General features: G+C 36.5%; 1 protein-coding gene across 4 annotated transcripts in view; it reads left to right on the top strand.

The window, feature by feature from the left end:
- Positions 1-14,796: 14,796 nt before the first annotated feature.
- LOC145673107 (oxysterol-binding protein-related protein 9) overlaps positions 14,797-20,684 on the top strand; it is a 443,064-nt gene continuing 437,176 nt past the window's right edge. For all 4 annotated transcript variants that reach the window (XR_014128719.1, XM_081742477.1, XM_081742478.1 and 1 more), the window contains exon 1: positions 14,797-14,952. Coding sequence is in view for 3 of the 4 variants with exons in the window: in XM_081742477.1 (XP_081598603.1) it covers positions 14,839-14,952 (114 nt within the window). In the remaining variant the exon portion in view is untranslated. The remainder of the gene's footprint in view (positions 14,953-20,684) is intronic.

The raw sequence follows: 20,684 nt of genomic DNA, 5'->3' as shown, positions 1-20,684 counted from the left end.
ATGTGTCTTGTTTCTATTCTAACGAAAAACCCACAATCACTCATCCTTGTTAAGTTGTACTTTCTTTAAATAGAAAAGCGGAAGTCTAAGAAATGTAATGAAAGAAAAAAAAAACTCTTCTGGAATTATATTTCCTTTCGCACTTTTTCAATATGGCATAATGGTTAGTTAGACTAGGCTATTGGTTCTCATACAGTGGCGGCGATTGGACCTTAAAAGTGGGGGAGGGGGTAAAACATGATCTGAATATTTGTATATCAATGTTAGTTTTCCTGGTTGTTTCTAATACTGACGAAAGGTTGTATAACTAATATGATAGGATACTATTTTTTTCAGTTAAATTACCGTATATCATATTTCATATTTTGTTAATTAAATTCACAATAGGAACGCAAGTAGGTACTAGCCCTTTGTACTTTTAAACAACGAAAGTATAAAAAGAGATTTGATTCCTTACTCATGAACATCTTAAAATTCTGTCTGGAAAATTGCGTGATCGGGTTATTTAATAACAAATTTGCAAAACAAATAAGTAGAAAGGATAATATTAATCATAGTAATGAATAACGAGTCTTGTTTTGTAGAAGTTATATTGAAACTGGGAATCAATGAACAACTTAATTTTTAATTCCATACATCCCAGATAGCACGAATACTTGCGGCAAATTTTTGCTTCGTTTAGTGGAGCAAACAATCTGAAAGTTTGCGAAGGCAAAATTTCTTAATATTTATTAAAAGCTTTCAATATGATCTGCAAATTTTCGCTGATTTGTAAAAATAAATTCACCACTGCAATTAACTTGCATCTTTTTTGAAAATATAGCGTTGAAAGTTTGCCGTCGCAAACAGTTTGCAACTCTGTATAAAACTTGTTTCGAAATGAAATGAAATGAAATCTTTGAGTTTTACGTCCCACGGTTATGCCGGTTAGGCTAAAGGAGACGGTGATGATGAGTAATGAATGAAATGGTGGAATGAAGAAAGTCGGAGGAAACGGGAGAACCCCGAGAAAACCCACGCACACGGTGTTTGTCCACCACAAAGTTCACTTGGCGGGGGCTGGGATCGAACCCGGGAAAACTTGTTTCGAAAAACTTGCTGAAAGCAAATATGTGATGATATTACCGAGTGCGTGCGCATCGTACCCAGAATTCACTGCGCTGCATCAACTGTGACAAAACAAGCGCGAAGTGAGAATCGAGAAAATCCAATACATCACAGGACTCCAGAATAAACTCACCGGTCTCTTATCAGATGTTTTTATTGACCCAGGCAGCCTGACGTTATTTTGTGAATGTGTGTGAGAGTAAGTACAGGGATATGATCGTTGAGTAAGTAGATAAATTGCGATATCCTTTGTCTGTGCGTTTATCGTTCGTAAGTTTCTTATCATTGGCAAGTAGCTAAAGATGTTTAATGCTTGCCACTAAGAAAAGACGGACCCACATTATAAAAATTTTGATGTTTCATAAAGTTAGGTTTCACTTTATAAATTTGCAGCAACTATTACCTGATACTTTTGCAGCAAACATGATCTTGCGATCGTGAAAACTCTTTCTGCAATGTTGCTGCAAACCTTTTAATATTTTCACCAAATTTATCAGCTCATTTTCGGAAATTTTGTCAAAGAAAATTTGCACAAAATATTTGCAGCAAAGCCCTAGAAAACTTTCTTGCTGTGCAGTCGCAAACATTTCGTTTGTATTGGCAGATGTTTTCATTTTCTGAGGCAACTTTGCTGCAAACTCAGCCAGCGTCAACTTCGTTATTTGCATTGAACTTTCGGCAAATTTTCTCATTTGAAAAGGCAAGTTTTTTGCAAACTTTTTAGTTTGCCTTTGCAAATTTTTAAACATTTTTAAAAATTTTTCTGTGCTATCTGGGATACTATTGAATTTATGTTATTACTTTTAGAAAATGAAAGGCAGTAAATACTACAAGCATAAGCTACGACATTTAAAGAAATACACAATTGCAATATTAATTGCTTTGAATTGCAATAAAACGCAATTCCTATAGCTTTCTTAACTCGACGGGAAGACAAATAACCAATACGCACTCACGCAACGGCAAATATTATATGGCATCATTTTTTTCCCCTTTGAACCACTAATATATACAAAAACTTTACATTTCTAAATGAAATTATAGACATTAAGGGGTCACTTCAAAAAAGTGGTGCAACTGCCCCCTCTTGCCTCCCTGATTCTCAACGTAGGTGTTAAGAGTCTTCATCCCGGCGAAATTAAAATACCGCTAATTTTACATTAATTATGTGATATCTTCAAATATATAAAAGATAATCGAAATGTGGAACAAGGGCGCCCTAAACAAAATCATTTTACATGAGAAACCCTTATCACGACTCACTTATCTGCTTTCGATTTCGAGCCATTTTGAAAATCGGCACTTATTTTCGCCTTTCTAAACAGCTGAAAACATAAAGCCACTAGGTGACTTGTGATAACCGTACCTCACGCAAAATTATATTGTCTAGGGCGCTCTTGTTCCATATTTCAATTATCTTTTATCTATTTGAAGATATCACATAATTACTGTAAAATTAGCGGTATTTTAATTTCGTCGGGATGAAGACTCTTAACGTCCACAAGGGGACATTCTTGTTTACAAAGGGGGTGCTGGAACAAAATGAAGCGATTAGAGGAAGATAGACTACGTAGGGGAAGTTTGAGACTTCTAGATTTTTTTCTTATTATTACTGAACGAAAGCAATTATACATTTTACAAACTATCAGAAGTTCATTACAATTCAACTACAATATAATAATAATAATAATAATAATAATAATAATAATAATAATAATAATAATAATAATAATAATAATAATAATAATAATAATAATAATAATAATAATAGACTGATTTAATACGCATTTAGATTCTTTTTTAAAAAATCGGTCAAAGAAACATTTCTTGGTCCTTTTCTGTTGGAAAGTGAAAATGGCAAACGTATGTTTAAAAAATGGAAAATCTTGAATTTGAGGAAGAGATGCAAGAGATTTGTCTGATGTAGGACAAGTTATAGAAACAAATTATCCTTTCTCTTTTATTTCCAGAGTTTAAGTCTTTTTCTGGTTCTTAGACTGCTTCGTCCAAACCTTAACGTTCAACATTGTGCATGGATGGAGTGAGTTAAGATGACAAAGGGTATTCAAGGCAACCGCATTCACCCAAGAGTGAGCTAGACTTAAAAAGATTGAGAACCAGGAGCTAGGCTATAGTAGTTATTTGATTTTTCTTATGTCATTGCAGCATATTCCAACTACTGTCTGGGCCACGGTGGCTCAGTGGTAGAGCGTTCACCTCTGGTGTATGAAATCTTTAGTTTGATCCCAGCTCGCGCCAAGCGAGCATTGCGGAGGACAAAAGCTGGACGCGTGGGTTTTCTCAGGGTTCTCCCGTTTCCTCCCACTTTCTTCATTCCACCATCTCATTCATTTCTCATTATCACAGTCTCCTTTAGTCTAGCCAGCATATCCGTGGGACGTAAAACAAAGATTCCATTTCATTTTCATGCTCCAACTACTGTCTGCACTACGAAAGAGGTAGGGAAAAAACAATGAACACAAATAGAAACCACAGATAGAGAGAAAAATGGATTCATGCATGATGCTAATGGCGAGTTTTGTTTGAACGCGAGTGTGTTTTGATCATTGCAAGTGGTAGACTAACAGATCACTAACAATACACGTCACTATTGATGGAAAAGGAGGAATATTTTTGGTAAATCAATAAACGATGAAGAAATTGATTCCCGACAGACGATAAGATATTAGAAGACTTACATACAAATGCAACTGAAGTTTCTTGTTCAGGTACAGATATTGAAATGAGACGTTGAGTAGTTTTCTTATTCAGAGGATGGGTTAGAAGTTTGAAGCGTAGCACTTATAGCTAATGCAAAAAGCACGTGATAATGCAAAAAGCAAAACTCCGGAGAAAAGCGATCCTACAAGGGCTGCCTTATGTTTTGATGACAACATCGGTGCTATTAGAATACCTGATGAAGAACTGTTCCTAATTCGTGAAGTTGCAGATTCTTCACACACTCTGCAATATAATTTTATTCTTACATATAATATGACTGTAGACGAACAACTTATCATTTTTTGGGTGCGCTGTCTCTTTTGACAATATATACCCAGTAAGATCAGCCATTTTACAATTGCAAAACACAATGCACAGCTACCCTGAAGTGGTCACTTCTAGAAGGGAGGAAAAAACTCAAAGTTATATATTACAACACAACAAAATCTGACGTTCACACTAACAATCATATGGCTCGCTGTTACACCACAAAACAATGAACAAAATGGCCTATGACAGTATTTTATATAACTGATGTAAGTGGACTCAACACTTATGGTATTGTGTCATCGAATTTAATTTCAAACGAGAAATAAACATTAAAAAGTTTGAAATGCTGTAAATTCTTCATTTCGTCTGGTTAGCAGTTCGCCAACGTTGAGAAGAAATTACGGAGAATAGAAGCTTCCCAGCATACTGAAGAGGAACAGCCTAAGTAAGTTTCTCCAGCAAAGAGAGAGCACAAATCAAGAACTTTTTGCCGCAAATGCAAGCTACATGAATGTACTGACATGTAACATTTTCCAAGTGTAACACTCCGATTTTGATAAAATTTGGCAGGTAGATATTACACATGAAATAAACGAATACGAGTTTTTTTCTTTTCTGGGGAAAACTGTTTTAAGGGGTAAAAGCTTCCATCCAAAATTTGGAGAAATTTGAGGCCCGAAAGACAAGAAGAAGTTAGCCGAAGTGAATGAAATTGTGCACAGATATTATAAACGTTAAATTATGGAATATGTGTTTCGTATTTTCCTGGGAAAAATGGTTGGGTGGGGCACAGACCCCTTCAAACCTTTGATCTCGAAATATCAAAAGCGCTATTAACAGTAAGTCAAAAATGCCTAAAGGACATGGAGAATTGCAACGAAACTGTTTACAGACAATACGCAAAAAGTAAATGAATGCGTGCTTTCTGCGGGAAAATGGCTTTAGGGAGCAAAAGCCCCCACCGAACATTTTAAAAATTGAGGCTCGAAAGGCAAGAAGAAAAGGATCGAAGTTAATAAAATTGTCGATAGATATTATAAACATTAACAAGGTGATACGTATTTCGTATATTCCTGGGAAAACGGTTGAGTGGGGCACAGATCCCTCCAAACTTTTGATCACAAAATATTAAAAGTGCTAATAACAGTACTTCAGAAGTGCCTAAAGGACATGAAGAATTGTAAGGGAACTTTATGTAGGGACAATATAGAAAAAATAAATGAACACTTCTTTTTTATTTTCTGCAGAAAAAAAAAAAGATTTTTAGGGGCAAAACCGAAAATTTTCAAATTGACGCCCGAAAGGCATGAAGAAATAGACTGGAATGAACGAAATTGTGGACGTAAAATGACAATACTGTGTCGCATTTTCCTGGAAAAGATGGTTGGGTGGGCCACAGACCCCTTCAAACATTTCATCACGATTTATCAAAGTGCTAATTAGTATAGTGAAAAGTACCTAAAAAGATATGGAGAATTGTAACGAAATTGTGTTTAGAGACAATACGCAAAAAAATATACGAACACGTGTTTTTAGTTTCTGCGGGAAAACTGTAGTGTTACCAAGGTCCCTCCGGAAAAAAGTAATTATTACCGCAGAAGTGCAGGTAGTTTTCACAGGAAAATATGACACGTATCCTCTCATTTTACGTCTACAATATTTGTGGACATTTTCATTTATTACAGTATATTTTTTTCTGGGCTCGTGGCGTTGAATTTCGTATTTTTAGGAGGGGGGCCCTTTGCCACCATTTTGTTTTTCCACAGAAAATCAAAAACACGTATTCATTTATTTTTTTTGCGTACTGTCCCTACACAAACTATCATTGCAATTATGTCCAACTGCTTTTCCCAGGAAAATACGAAACATATTCCCTCATTTTACGTTTATAGCATCTGTGCACAATACCATTCACTTCGGTCCACTTCTTCTTACCTTTCGGGACTCAAATTTCAAAACTTTGGGTGGAGGCTTTTGCTCCCTAAAACTGTTTTTCCGCTGAAAAGAGAGAAACATGTATTCGTTTATTTCATGTGTAGTATCTACCTGCTAAATTTTATCAAAATCGGAGTGGTACATTTGGAAAGTGTTACATGTGAGAACAGCAGAATTGTATGAGAAGAGTCTTTGGGAAATTATACTGTAACTCGTTACAATCCAATAAAACAATTACCTGTGACTAATTAATTTTTAAATTTTGTTACGCAGAAATAAGTTTCCTTCTTGCAAATTGCAATATTATATTTCTGAATAGTGTTTTACTTCATAATAAAATCTTCCTTTTGCGAAAACAGAAAAGGTTTGTATTTAGTTTTACGTCCCATGGTTTTGCCGGGTAGGCTAAAGAAGACTTGAATTTACTGATTATAGTGGAACACCAACAACTTTGGCCATTCAATGCTCTCCCACCAAGAATCGAACCTTGAACCTCATACGCCGAAGGCTTGCGTGCTTGCCACTAGACCAGCGGGGAGGAATAAAACAAACAAATATTGGAATATGTAAATTAAATTCACAACCAGACGTGGCTAGTGAGGGAAGTCGTAAGCCAAAGCATTCCATACAAGTCACACGAACACGAAGTACACTCATGTCCAAAATTATGGTCGCATGTGTATAAATATGTTGTTGTAGGAATATAATTTGGTAACGAATTCGCCCGGTATTTTTTACAATGTTTGTATGTGTATAATCGACAAAGACATGAATGTGGCAAATTTCATGCCAAAAGAGTAGTAAATAAAAACAATAAAACGAAAATAAAATTTTCTTGTACGTTTAGCAACATTTTGTTTTACTCATTCTAATTTTGTATTTATAATTCTTTTCCTATGAAATTCACCACAAATATACATTTATCGATTATACACATAGTATCAGTATTAAAGGTACCCCGTAAAATCAATATCAAATTATATTCTTACAAGAAGGCAGTTATAGATATGCGACAATCATTTTGGACATGAGTGTACATACTGCAGCAGTTGGGATTGGCGAATTTTTACAGAGAGAATGAGAAAGTCCGATTTCTATGGAATGGTGGACGGATTTGTTTTCCTTCTCTTTGACAAGGGTCAGAAGGGATGGATTACTTACAGCAAATCGTACTAGAAGAAACTGAAGAATTCCTAATTTATTTTGATCAACATTACGTACCAGGAGTATGCGACTTTCATCTTATGGTGATCTTACGATTCGATCTCTTTGCTAGCCTCTTTTGTTTCCTCGCAACATACCCGTTCATATAGCAATATTACAGAAAGAGACGTGAACGAGTAAATTGACGGGAGCTTCGAATTGGAAATTCCAAAAGATCTTCCTTGTGGATGGACATTGCAAAAGGATGAGGCCATGGTTTCAACTGCATCGAACAAGAGTAGCGAGATGAATTACCGAAGAAGAGGGTAAAATGGAAGACGACTAGCCTTCAAAGGCGCTTGTTCAACTTAGTGATGGATTATTCTCAAGGAAACACCATACTCGTTCAATATCTGATTGGAACTTATTACTGCATAAGGCTGTAACTTTAGGGTATAATGTGTACAATAAGGTTCGTAGAGCGATTAACTTATTGGTTCGTAAAGTAACGTTCTTTTTATTATAGAACGTTACGTTGTTTTCAGTGCTTGTAGTATATGATATCAATTGCTTAACTATATAGATTTATATTACCCATAAAGTTGTGAAATATGTACCAGACTTAATGCGGTTAGCTTGTTAGATGTCAGATATGATAATTTGACTTTTTTTTTCTTTTTTAGTATCGAACCCGATGTTGTTATATAGTCAGAGTTACCATATGTCAGGTTTTTACCGGGACAGTCCCGGTTTGGAAGATCTTGAAATGAAATGAAATCTTTGGATTTTACATCCCACGATTAAGGAGATAGGAATAGGATATAGAGGAGATGGTGATTGTGAGAAAGAATGAAATGGTGGAATGAAGAAAGTGAGAAGAAACGAGAGAGCCCCGAGTTTATCCATGCACGCAGCGTCTGACTACCACAAAACCCATTTGACGCAAGATGGGATCAAACCAGGGACCCCATGAACCAGATGTGAGTGTTTCTATCACTGAACCACCGTGACCTCCACGAAGACTCTTATCCCGGTGTTTCGCCTGTTTACATTTTGTCCCGGTTTTCAGTAGTGGGAATATGTTCACCGTTTTTTGTATGCCTTACCCTCATTGTGGTATTCTAGATTACGTCTGTTTTACATAGTTTTCACATTAAAAGCTACATATGTAATCTTAGTTTATAGTACAGTTAAATATTGGGTAGAGCATTGCATACCAGGGCGTACTGTTACATATATATGTAACTACGTATCTGCGTTTCACCCTCTCCCCGGAGGTTATGATTCATTGAAGCGCCATAATCAGTGCTATCGGCTGGTCTCTCTCTCTCTCTCTCTCTCTCTCTCTCTTCATAACAGTTTTACTTAGTGGACTCTAAGTATACGGAACATGGATGTAACAATATAACAGGAATTAACGACCTGTGGAAAGAGTGGTAAAATGAACTGGACATCCCTGATTGTGAGATAAAATAAATATAAAATTCCTTCTGCGAGCCAGAAATACTGGGCGCTAAATTTACGGGCGCTACATATGCGGAACCTAGAATATATGGCTCCCGGGGAAAATTTTTTGAATCTGGGGAGAAAAATTCCCCTGAAATCACCATTGATTGTAACAAAAAAAAAAAAAAAAAAAAAAAAAAGTAACTAGTCTCAAGTTTAGAACATAATGCTTATTCATATCACATCCGGAAAAATAACAAATGCTTTGATTGGTATTTGAATTACGGCATCTTTCTCCAGTTCCTGTGTAAATAGAAAATATAGTCTCTCTCTGTAAGGTCTCCTTCTTCTTGGCAGATAGACTAAACAACGCAATGAACAGATTTGGGAACAAAATCAATTAAAAGACTTCAGTATATAAAAACTGAAACTCCCTGAGGATTCCACTACTACCATCCGGCTAATATATGTAGGTTTTAATGCGATATCAAAAGTGTACTGTGTAAGTTTGCTTTTCTAAAAGCTTAATTTATGCCATATCTTCATTATTTATGCCCATTGGCACTTACAACTTTGGAAAAAAATGAAGTATTTCAGTTTAACGTCTCACTATTATACCCTTTAGGCTAAGAGAGATGGATGACTAAAGCAAATTGCCAACCCAGATCGGTGGAATGAGAATGTGGAAGGGAACGGGAGTACCCTGAGAAAATCTACGGACACGATTTATCCACCACAAATTTACTTGGCCGGAAATCGAACCAGGGACCCCACGCACCAGAGGTAAGTGCTCTTTCACTGAGTCACCGTGGTCCCCTACAACTTTGGATGGAATATATTAGGCCTTTGGAGTGGCTACCTAAATCTATTTTCAGAATTGAGCCCGTAACTATACGAAGAAACGAGCATTAATCACATGACTTCACGGGAGTACCAGAGATGGTAGTAATTTCGAAGTACAGTAAATAGATTCTTTGAAACGTAATTACTAGCTGGTTGGTTGATTGGTTTCGAATTTAGTGCTCCTTGAAGCACTGAGACTATATGAAACGTAGACGTGTGACATGCCGTTGAAAATCCGCGTTCGGAGCGAGAGTATATGACGGCGCCCCCGTACATATGAGGGAGGAGGTTGGCAAACCAGCCGCGAAGCGTAAGCAAAATTAAAAAAAAAAAAAAAAAAAAAAAAAAAAAAAATGCTTTTCCTTGATTTTCAGCACTTTTCGTTACTTTTTTCCTTCCATTTTATATATGTGCACATGTATTTTCCTAACATGATTAACATTATAAGACCAGCTTTTAGCAAGTGTCTAGGGACGCAAAATGTATAAATCTGACCCTGGTCAAATTAAATATTAGATTGAAAAATACAAGGTCTACTGTTGATCTAAAATATTCCAAGTAATTTTTCCTCTTTTTTCTTTCTTTCTTCTCTTTTCTTTTTCCTATCGATTTTTGCGCCCTTTATTTCGGCGCCTAAGGCCTCGTCCCACTCTCCCCCTTACGGCAAGGAACTGCGTAGACCTACTGCTTAACATGAGATCCGAACCAGATGAACTGTCATCGATGGTTACTAGCATATATAATATTAAGATCCTATCAGGGGCGGGTCCAGGAGGGGAACGATCGGGGTGATGCTCTCCAGAAGAAGAAACTTTCCTATTTTATAAATAAATAAAACCCATCCCAGAGTTTGGAGCTCTTAAAAATAGCTCTAAGTAGCAGTACTACAACCCCCCGGAAGTCAGTTCTGGATCCGCCCGTGGATCCTATATTGTAATTCTGCTGAGTAACCGATGTCAGTGCTTTTTTTTTTTTTTTTTTGTTTTGTTCCTGAATTCCTTCCCACCGCGCCATTGATTGCTTGCCCCTTACGAAGAAACAATATCCATGGCAATCTCTTGTCAATACAAGAAGATATACTCCTGTGATTTCATGTGAGATGTTACATTCACACAAGATAGAACATCTGGCAATCGTCCTCTTCACGTCAAAACTAATCTTGTTTTTGCACGTGATTCTTTCTGCTTATTTGAAGCTGATGCAGATAAACAACACACATGGTACTACTATATGCCAGGGGTGCCCACAAGGGGGGGCTATGACGCAAACTGCGTCATTGAAATATTGTGGGGGGGTTAAAAATCCATATAAATATGTTTGATGGGGGGGGGGTAAAATTAATCGAAAAGAAGATTTTTTTCATGGAAGAACACCTACGGATAGACACTTGGGGGGGTGCGTCATGGACATAAGGGGGGGTGGGCACCACTGTATATGCTACATCTCATTATCACACACACAAACATCAAATACTAATCTCTCTGAAGTCTTGCACATGAGACTCCTAACACGCGATACAATCTAAGAATAAATAAATAAAATGTAAAAGTAAATTATGACACATACTCACAGAGCATGCGATATCTCTCTTTCTGAAATAGAATGTCTTGGTAACCCACATCTTTGACTTGAGGATAAACAAGTTGTGTAAAACGTGATTGCCCGAGGATTTTCGTAAGAAATGATTTTTTTCTCATTTTCTTTCATAACATGCTTCCTTCATTAATTGATGTAAGCAATATTCACAATATTGCAGAAATATACAGGTGACGCACCATGCCTTATTTATTTTAGGATGAATTGATACGAAGATACACACATATAAAGGTATTAAATTTAAGAAGTTGTAAAATTTTGCTCCACATTTCTTAAGATTTTAAAAATAACAATACGAGTCGTGATTTGTTGTTCGAATAGTGTTTTGATTCCTTTTCCGAAAACATATATAGCAGGAAGAGCCAATAATAATACTTCTCAATAGCGACGCCTCCATAATACGAACCAAGGATCTTATAAAATAGAGGATCTGCCCTTACAACAAAATCTTGAAGCCATACGTCACAGTTTCTCCACCCCTACTCTGCCCACTCCGCCCAATAGGATCGCAATGTTTTGAGCCAACAATCATGGCGGAAACGAAAGTAGCAAATCAGACGATGGCGGAAACGAGAGTAGCCAATCAGACGTGCCTATGCTCGGTTGTTTTTGGGCTTCATCGATTTAATAGGATGAAGATACATATGGGCAGATCCTCTATTTATAACATCCTTGATACGGACCCCCCCCCTTTTTAGGATTTAGATTTCTGGGCTTTCGGTATCTATGACCGATTATTGTCAGGTATGAGGCATGACATCCCTCGGCGAACACACTAACCGGGGAAAGGGAAGGAAGAAAGGATTGGGAAAGGAAGGAAGCGGTTTGGAACCTGTAAGGTAGGTACCATCCCGGCATTTGCCTGGTATGAGTGCGGAAAATCTAGGAAAATCCTACTCAAAATGACTGGCTTGGAAACGCTTTTTAAAAAAATACTTTTCGACCAAGTGCCCCTACCGGGAATCGAACCTGGGACAACTCGCACCGAAGGCGAGAGCATTAGCGACTACGCTTCGCGGGGCCACCGGATACACATTTTGTCTCGACAAAATGTATGTAGTTTACGGACACAGACAGTCTCCTTTTACCCCATGCATTTTAGAAACTTTTTTATAACGGATAGGAATATTGTTCTCAGCTCGTACGTAATAGCACGGAAAATACTTTCTGCAATTTGAAATAAATCTTCAATTGATTCCTCCAGTGATCCAGCAGTTACAACTAAATTACGATCAGAAACTTGCGTCTATAAGATTACATGATAGACAACTATTGGTGATTTTCTTCCTAAGAAATTCATAAATCATCATTATTACTTACTTTCGTCTACATTTTCAGTAATAAAAGCAAGAATAAGAATCGAAAAAGAAGCCTTTAGGAGAAAGAAAAATTTTATTATGTGGATTATTGAATAAAGAGTTGAGAAAAAGACTCATAAAATACTTTGTGTGGTGGAGGATTGTACTGTATGGGTCAGAAACATGGACATTACGCCAAAAGATGAGAAACGATTGGAAGTTTTTAGAAATGTGGGTGTGAAGAAGGATGGAAATAATTAGTTGGATTGATCGGGAAACGAATGAGAGGGTGTTAAAAGTGGTGGGGGAGAAAAGAACAATTTTAGATACTATTGAGAAGAAGAAGAGATACTGATTGGGACATTGGAAGGTATGGAGGCAGGAAAGAGAGAGAGGCGGAGGAGGCAGGCCCGTAGCCAGCCCCAAAATGTAGGGGGGCCCGGGTGAAGTTAGGTGGGGGGTGATCCAACCATATTATAGTTCATTTGCCAGCCTACTGTGAAAATTTTAAGGGGCCAGCAAAAATTTAGGGGGCCCGACCCCCTAAGCCCCCCTTGGATACGGGCCTGGAAGGAGGCTACAATTGATGGGCGATATCAAAAACAGAAAAATCATACGTGAAGACAAAAGGCTAGCGGAAGACCGTGGAGCATGGAAGCTTTTCAGCTGCGGCAAATAATCTGCCAATAATGGCAGAATACCTATGTTTATGATGATTATGACATTTTCAGTAGGTCTATTTAATAATATCGTTGTATGTTCTTACCAGATTAAGCTTACTTTTGATTCAGTTAGTAAGCGAATTAAGGTACTTCTGTAGAAATATAACTTATACTTGAGAAAAAATACCATACAACCAATGTATTTTGCAGTACACCCCGTATAAAACATTCCTCAGCAATATATATATACAGAGGGGAATTTCTTCCTCATTAACCCAATAATTCGAACAATGAATACAGTTTTCCGATATTAGCCTATATTTACATTTAAACCCATTGCAGTATACAGTAAATGTATTGAATTGTGTGCAACATATTTACTGTGTACTGTACACAGTTATCACATCAGCTATGAGTAAAGCAAATCTGTGAAACCTCTGTAATTGACACGTCATGCGACAACGGTGTCCTTTGTTGAGAGGTTTCCCTGTAATAATAATAATAATAATAATAATAATAATAATAATAATAATAATAATAATAATAATAATAATAATAATAATAATAATAATAATAATAATAATAATCGGTTTTCTAGTTTAAGCTTTATACACGTAGTAGAAATACGAGATAGAAATTCCTTGCACGAGGAAGAAACATACTTAATTGATACTAAGCTTCAAATCGGTCCGAAGTTGACCGCCAATCTCTATTGATTGTGATGTCATCTATTTAATCTCAATAAAGTCTACTAAAAGCAGCATCATAGCAGGAGGAACCTGGAGGGTCACACCCCTGATCCCCCTTTTTTCAATGTTTCAGTGCCGTTTTCGTGCTTTTCCGTACGAATAATTTTCTGGATAAATTTTAAAATATTACTAATATTCATGAAACACTGCAAAAATGTATATTGAAGAAATTAGTGTAAACTAGGAATTAATCTTTACAGTAACTGCGTCAGCACTTTGGATCAGCATTTTAAGATAATATTAAATTTGTACTATTATCACGTCAGTATAGATTGAAAAACTATCCTATGAATGAAATGAGTGTGCTAATAATCTTGTTATTAGTTTTACTTCCGTTGTTAATAGTTGGAATATATATTTTTAAAAGAATTAAATGTTCCTAGCTATGAATTTATTTCACAATTTACAACAGGCCCGTAGCGAGACATGGGCTAAATTGGGCAGTGTCAATTCTAAATTATATTTTACCTCCTCTAAAACAGAGTGTTATACATAATTTTTGAATTGACTCCAAACAAGATTAGATATGCAATTCTTTTAATTTTGCATTTTACTCATTTATGTGTAGAATGCTTCTTGTTAGACAGGGTCTACACTGAATGTTTTCCATAACACATTAAACTATGGAATCGAATCAAATTATGTACATTCTTCTTCTTCTTTTTTTTTAAAAAAAACAATATTTGTGTGTTAATGATTAACCTTCCTGATATTCCCCGATATCATTATCAATTCCTCCTCAATATTCACTTCTGTCCCCTCTAGATCAGACTGATTACTTGCTGACTTACAATGACAACATTCGAACATTGCAAAGAATAAAATCAGCTTTTGAAATTAAAAACTTTAACATGGTTCACTTCAGGACTGTTGGCGGTGTTGAGTAATTTTTTTTATCGCAACAGAAAAAAATAAAATATATGAAAGGACCATAGTATGCGTGCGCGAGTAGCAGTTTGAGTACACTCGCAGACCGAGGTTTCTCGTTACGGCTATGCTGCTCATCTGTTAACAAGAATCACAAAGCGGAAATTACGTCACGCATTGTAGATACAACAGCAGAAAAAAATGGCTGTCCATGTTATGGAGGGGTCATTAAGCAAGTGGACAAATGTAATGAAAGGATGGCAATACCGGTGGTTTGTCCTAGATGATAACGCAGGCTTGTTATCTTATTATACGGTGAGTATAATGAAAACGAATGCTATATTTTATTCTCAATATAAAACAAGAGGAAAGAACTGTAGGGTTGTGTTATCACAAAAGTTAATGCATTATTTGTATTTTCACTTGTACTAAAGAATGTATGACACGTTCAGAGAGATAGACACTTGTAAATAGAAAGAATACATAAGAAGAAATTACAGTGTATATCAAAACAGGTTGGTGTATACGGAATTCTAAAAGGAAAATAGAAATTATGAAAGGATTCCTATCGTTCCATTAAGGTGCAAGGACAATCAGTTTACTTTACAATGACAATCATACTGGTTTTATGACGAAGTGTTCAGTATATTTCTATTAATTTATTTATGTTATTCGAAATAAGTTTTCTTCTTACGTTGAAATGGGGTTTCGAATCCGCTGTTATAAGCCGGAAGGTCATTGATTCAATATTTCCTTGCGTATCATTAATTGGGGCACTCCGTATAGAGCGAACCCAAGAAAGGACGTATTTTTGGGAACTGCGTACTGAACGCTCAAGTAATCGTTTATGTATTTTTAAAAACATGTATTATCTAATGGAAAAATGAAAAATGCACAAATTATATGCCTGTAGGCAAGGGAACTGTCGTAGAGCAAAATACCTCAAATATGATCTTCGAGCGTTCAGATTGCACGTAGCTTTTGTTGAGTTTTCCCTTACTATCCAAAACGTTTGAATTGATCTTGATTGTCCTGAGTTTAAATATACAAGAATTCCTTTGTAGTTTGATTTTTGGCGACATTTTGCTGATTGCCTGGAAAACATTTGAGATTTTTGAATGTAAATTATGGAATTCATTTGATCAAAGTTCCAATATCCGGAAGTCAGATTCGGGAGAGTTACGTTACTTGCTGAAAATCTCTGGATGGCAACTTACATACTACATAATGTCCTCCCATGGCAACTATCAGTTTCTTCTGTTTATAAAACAGGTGCCACTTAAATTTGTGGAATCATAACGTATTGTTAAACAAACAACAACAAAGATCTCAGTAAAGTAAATCTCAGGATATTGGGTGTGTTGATCGATCTTATGAATGAAGTGAAATCTTTCTGTTTTAGGTCCCACCGTTATACCTTGCATGGCCTTTGTCGTACAGAGTTGGTCGGAAGTGTTAAGGCTTTAAAACGTTAAATTTGGTCATTTCTTACCAGGCAGTTTACTGTCCTATCTTAGAAAGTTTCTGGAGGGAGGAGTTGCATTCTCCAATGCAGATTCACTTTAGGAGGTCTTTACCGTTTTCTGTATAAATAAATATGGCTATTGTTTAGCTTTGGGGAGCCAGCTTTTTTACCTACTTTTTTGCGATATTCTATTCCGATTCGGTCGTTTTATGGTTTCATACGTTAGTAGCAGCAGCAGTAGTAGTAGGAGGAGTAATAGTAATAGTAGTAGTAGGGACGGATTAGAAGTCCCTCAGGGGTTCGTTCGGTTCTGTTCTTGACATAAAATGGGCAATCACTTCTATTAACCTTTCCCTACCGCCTTTAAAAAATTGCGTACGATATTTTCTCATCACTATCAACCCATTTCTCCTGTAAATCGTCCTGTTTTTCACTAATTTTGGCCCCCAATTTCTAAACAATTACCACAAATATGACAGAAACTAGGGTGCAAAGAAGCACAAACCAACATGTGCTGGGTAGCCACTAATGACCACGAGTGCTGTCTGAGTCAAGGGCAGGGCGCAGGCGGCGGCCCGCGCAATAGCATACGGAGCAGGCGCGTCAGCGACTGTGAGTATACGCGTAAACGAGGTTGTCTCTAAATACATTATGTTAGATTAGTTTAGTGTTTTCATGATACGCACACTGCAATTAGTTACTTTTACATTTTGTACAATTTTGACTGGCTTGAGGAAGCTAGACAACTGTCTCATTTGTTGTAGTGAACCTGAGGTATTCTGATAAATAACCTTTCATGTCCTTACGTCTTTTCCCAAATGCCGGTGTTGAGTATTTGACACTGTGCCATATGCTCTTTATTGTTTGATTGTATTGGTGAAATTTGCTCACCATTTAACACCTCGTTAATTTTGTCAAACATTTCGCCATTTACTGCTGTACAGACAAATTCGATGGAATTGTCTACACGAAGTTGTTTATATTCTTGCTACCTGTGACTTATATATTTCAATTATTTCTTCCAGTCCACCTATTCGTCCAGAATTTCTAAGCACCCATTCACACACACCTCCCAACAAAAGCTGCTCCAAGCCACAACTGTGTGACGGCCACATTCCGTGGCAAAGCAGATAATTCCTATCTTTTCTAACTTTGCATCAATACACAATGAATACAGCACATTCTCAATGAATAATTTTGTGCCCTCGAGAAAAGTATATTTTCGTACCGACTTTTGTCAATGACATTTTAAATCTGCGATACGATATTTACATTTAAATATGTAACTGGTTCTCCCATTTTTAAATTTTATTTATTATTTTTAAATTGTTTAAGCATTCCCACATTTACCATAGTTTCTGCTCAATTCCAATATTCCGTACCGCAACATGAAATGCAATAATTCCTTTTCTTTACCGCCTTACGTTGTTGTGAAAGTGAAAATAGAAATGTCATATCCATCACATTGAACTGCCGTTTTTGAATATAGGGAATTAATTGCCTCATTACACCCTAATGTGTGACATGAACTTGCATCCACTGAAACTAGTGCTAACAAGAACCTTTTAACATTTACAAGTACGACAGAAATTTGTTTACTTTGTACGAATTACACGGAAAATATCCGATTTACCATTTATTTCCTGGAAGTTTTCCATATTTCTGGACCTACTCGCTGTTACTTAACCCCCCCCCCCCTCCTTTGAAGGCTAAAGGAGACATAATTAAGGAAAGTTAATCATAGTGAAAAAAAAATATGATGGAATGAGAACGTGCGACGAATCGGAAAACCCCACAGATATGATGTTGTCCTCAACAAACTGTCATGGCCTGGGACAGAACTAGGGACCCCTGAGAGTGAATTGCTCTTATGTAGTAGTTCTTATACTGTTGCTTTTGCGAAATATACCGTCGGAGAATCAGCGGAACTCCATCTATAAATCGCAAAGAATGAAAACTAATGCTTTCAGCAAAGTAATTTCTGAATATGGACATTCAGGAGATTAAGTTGATTGATACTTCTCTTGTCCGTATTTCGAATTAATACTGTTCTTGAACTTGTCTACAACTTTCGAAAAAGTAACCGTTCTCTTTTTTCTCTATTTCTGTATTTGACATCTTTAGCATTTAAGATGGACACAACTCACGCTTATGTAGTATGTATACATAACTTCGTGTATGAAACATGCCAAATTATTCACGAACTTTTGTAAATATATAGCTATAAAAGGCGATAAGTAATTGTTCAATACTCTCAACCGGGAGGTACTAAGCCTCAGTGGTAAAGCGCTTACCTCTGGTGCGAGGGATCCCTGGTTCGGTCTCCAGCCAAGTAAGTTTGTGGTAAACAACATCGTTTCCGTCGGTTTTCTCGGGTACTCCCGTTTCCTCCCTATTCTCATTCCAGAAATTCTTCCATCATCATTCACTTGCCTAATCATCCTTCTCTCTTAGCCTCACAGGCATAATCCTGGAATGTTAGACTGAAAGAAAAGTATTGTCACCTATACTCTCACAATAAAATGAAAGAAACTTTTTTTTTAATTACCTGTTTATTGATGCCACGATATATTTGAAGCTATATACCCTTTACCAAAAGAAAGAAAGAAAAAAAAAAGGAACAATTACGAATCAAAGGGAACGAAACAATAGTGTATATATGACAAAAGAATACAATGACCGCAGAACTGTTAGGGTTCATGAATGAAGAACGGCCGAACAAGAATTTTAGCTTTCTTAATGTGAAGTCTGCAACTCTAATGTCCTCATGAGAGATTTGGAAACATAATGCTTGATGCTTGATGTTACCCCGTGTTCACGTGTACTTACTTGGCTTTCTCTTGCATTCGCCTGCCTCACAGAACAGTCGTTTAAACATCTATCCTTGCGTTAAGCCTCTGTGTGTGTATATATAAACGTGTTTCAGTTGGCATGATAAAATTTTCCTCCATGTGTTTTACAACACAACTGACGTACTTTTTTTTTTTTTTTTTCTGAAATTAGCCCATATTTCATTATCTTCAGATATCCTTGATTCAGTGGAACTCTTGGATGTAGAATTGCAAGGGTTCGAGGAAGAAAACGCTTTCTCGGAAATAATATTTTTATGGCTTTTTGCCTGGGAAAATTTTAAGTTTTTTCTTCGAGATATAGATATGAAGAAGTTATTTTAAATTTACATAATAGAACAAATATTGTTGCCTATGTGATGCGTCATGGGATATTGTTTTTGTTGGACTATGTTTTGCAAACTACACTGTTTGGTTATTCATGTTTGCCCTAATGTCCAGAGTATTTCTTAAGCCATTGCCTAATTCATGTTTTCCCCTTACGTTCGGGAAAAGTGAAGTTTACGAAATATAACACTAGTTAACAAAGGTTTTGTTACATAAAAGGAAATACGTGTTCTTAAAGGAACTTTTTGCGCTGAATTCGAATATGCACTCGGTTTTTTTCCATCACGTACGATTTTCCCGTAACAGAGGGATTTTCGGGAAAATCCCTGAAAAATTTCCCTTTTCGTTTATTTTACACCCCAAGATCTTGTCCCCTTGCATATACTAACATGGAAATTATACCTAAGTATACTTTGATTCATATTTAACAAACCCTCCAAGTTTCGTAATAATCGCTTTATTCTTTCTAGAGAAATAAATATGTTTGTATGTATACTGTGTGTACTGTTTATTGCACCTTATAGTAATGCTTTCAGATCTCTTAAGTTGAGGTAAAACGTTTTGCTTTATTACCACAAACACATATATAAAATATAATTTACAAGTGTGACAATTTACAATAAACAATAATACAAATGTACCAAAAGGTCATGAAAAGACAATCAAAACTATCACAATATATGAAACTTCCATTGGGTTACAAAAACGTACACTACTTCCTTCTTTTGTAAGAAATGTTGCATTCTCTAACAAGACCCCAACAATAGTCCGCCATCATTGAAGTATCCCATCGTCCCTGGTACCTTTTCTCCATTGCCATTATATCTTGGTGGAATCTTTCCCCCTATTCGTCGCTGAGAGCACCTAGGTTAGCAGGAAAGAAGCTGAGGTGTGAGTGCAAAAAGTGGATTTTTAAAGACATCCTACAACCCAACTCTTTGTATTTCTGTATCATGTCCTGTACGATTTCTGTGTAACTCTCAGCTTTGTTATTGCCCAGAAAGTTGCGCACAACACACTTAAATGCTGTCCAGGCAGCTAGCTCAGCACTGTTTAACTTGCTGTCAAAGCTATCATCAAGCATTAATTTCCTAATTTGGGGACCAATAAACACTCCCGCTGAAATCTTAGCATCACTCAGGTTAGGGAACTTATGTCGCAAATACTTGAAACCTTCACCAGATGTGTCCATGGCTTTAACAAAGTTTTTCATAAGTCCTAACTTGATATGAAGTGGCGGTAGTAATATCTTATTATGATCTACCAAAGGAGCGTATTTGACGTTGCATTCTCCAGGTACGTAATTCACTCTAGGTTCCCATTCCTTCACTTCATAATGTTTGTCATCAGCTCGGCTATCCCATAAACATAAAAAACATTGGTACTTCCTGTAACCGCACTGCAGT

This window comes from Thermobia domestica, chromosome 16 (assembly GCF_964235325.1).
Source record: "Thermobia domestica chromosome 16, izTheDome1.hap1.1, whole genome shotgun sequence".
Classification (NCBI taxonomy): Eukaryota; Metazoa; Arthropoda; class Insecta; order Zygentoma; family Lepismatidae; genus Thermobia; species Thermobia domestica.
The sequence above is the reverse complement of the archived record's forward strand: the minus strand, read 5'-3'. Positions and strand labels throughout refer to the sequence as shown.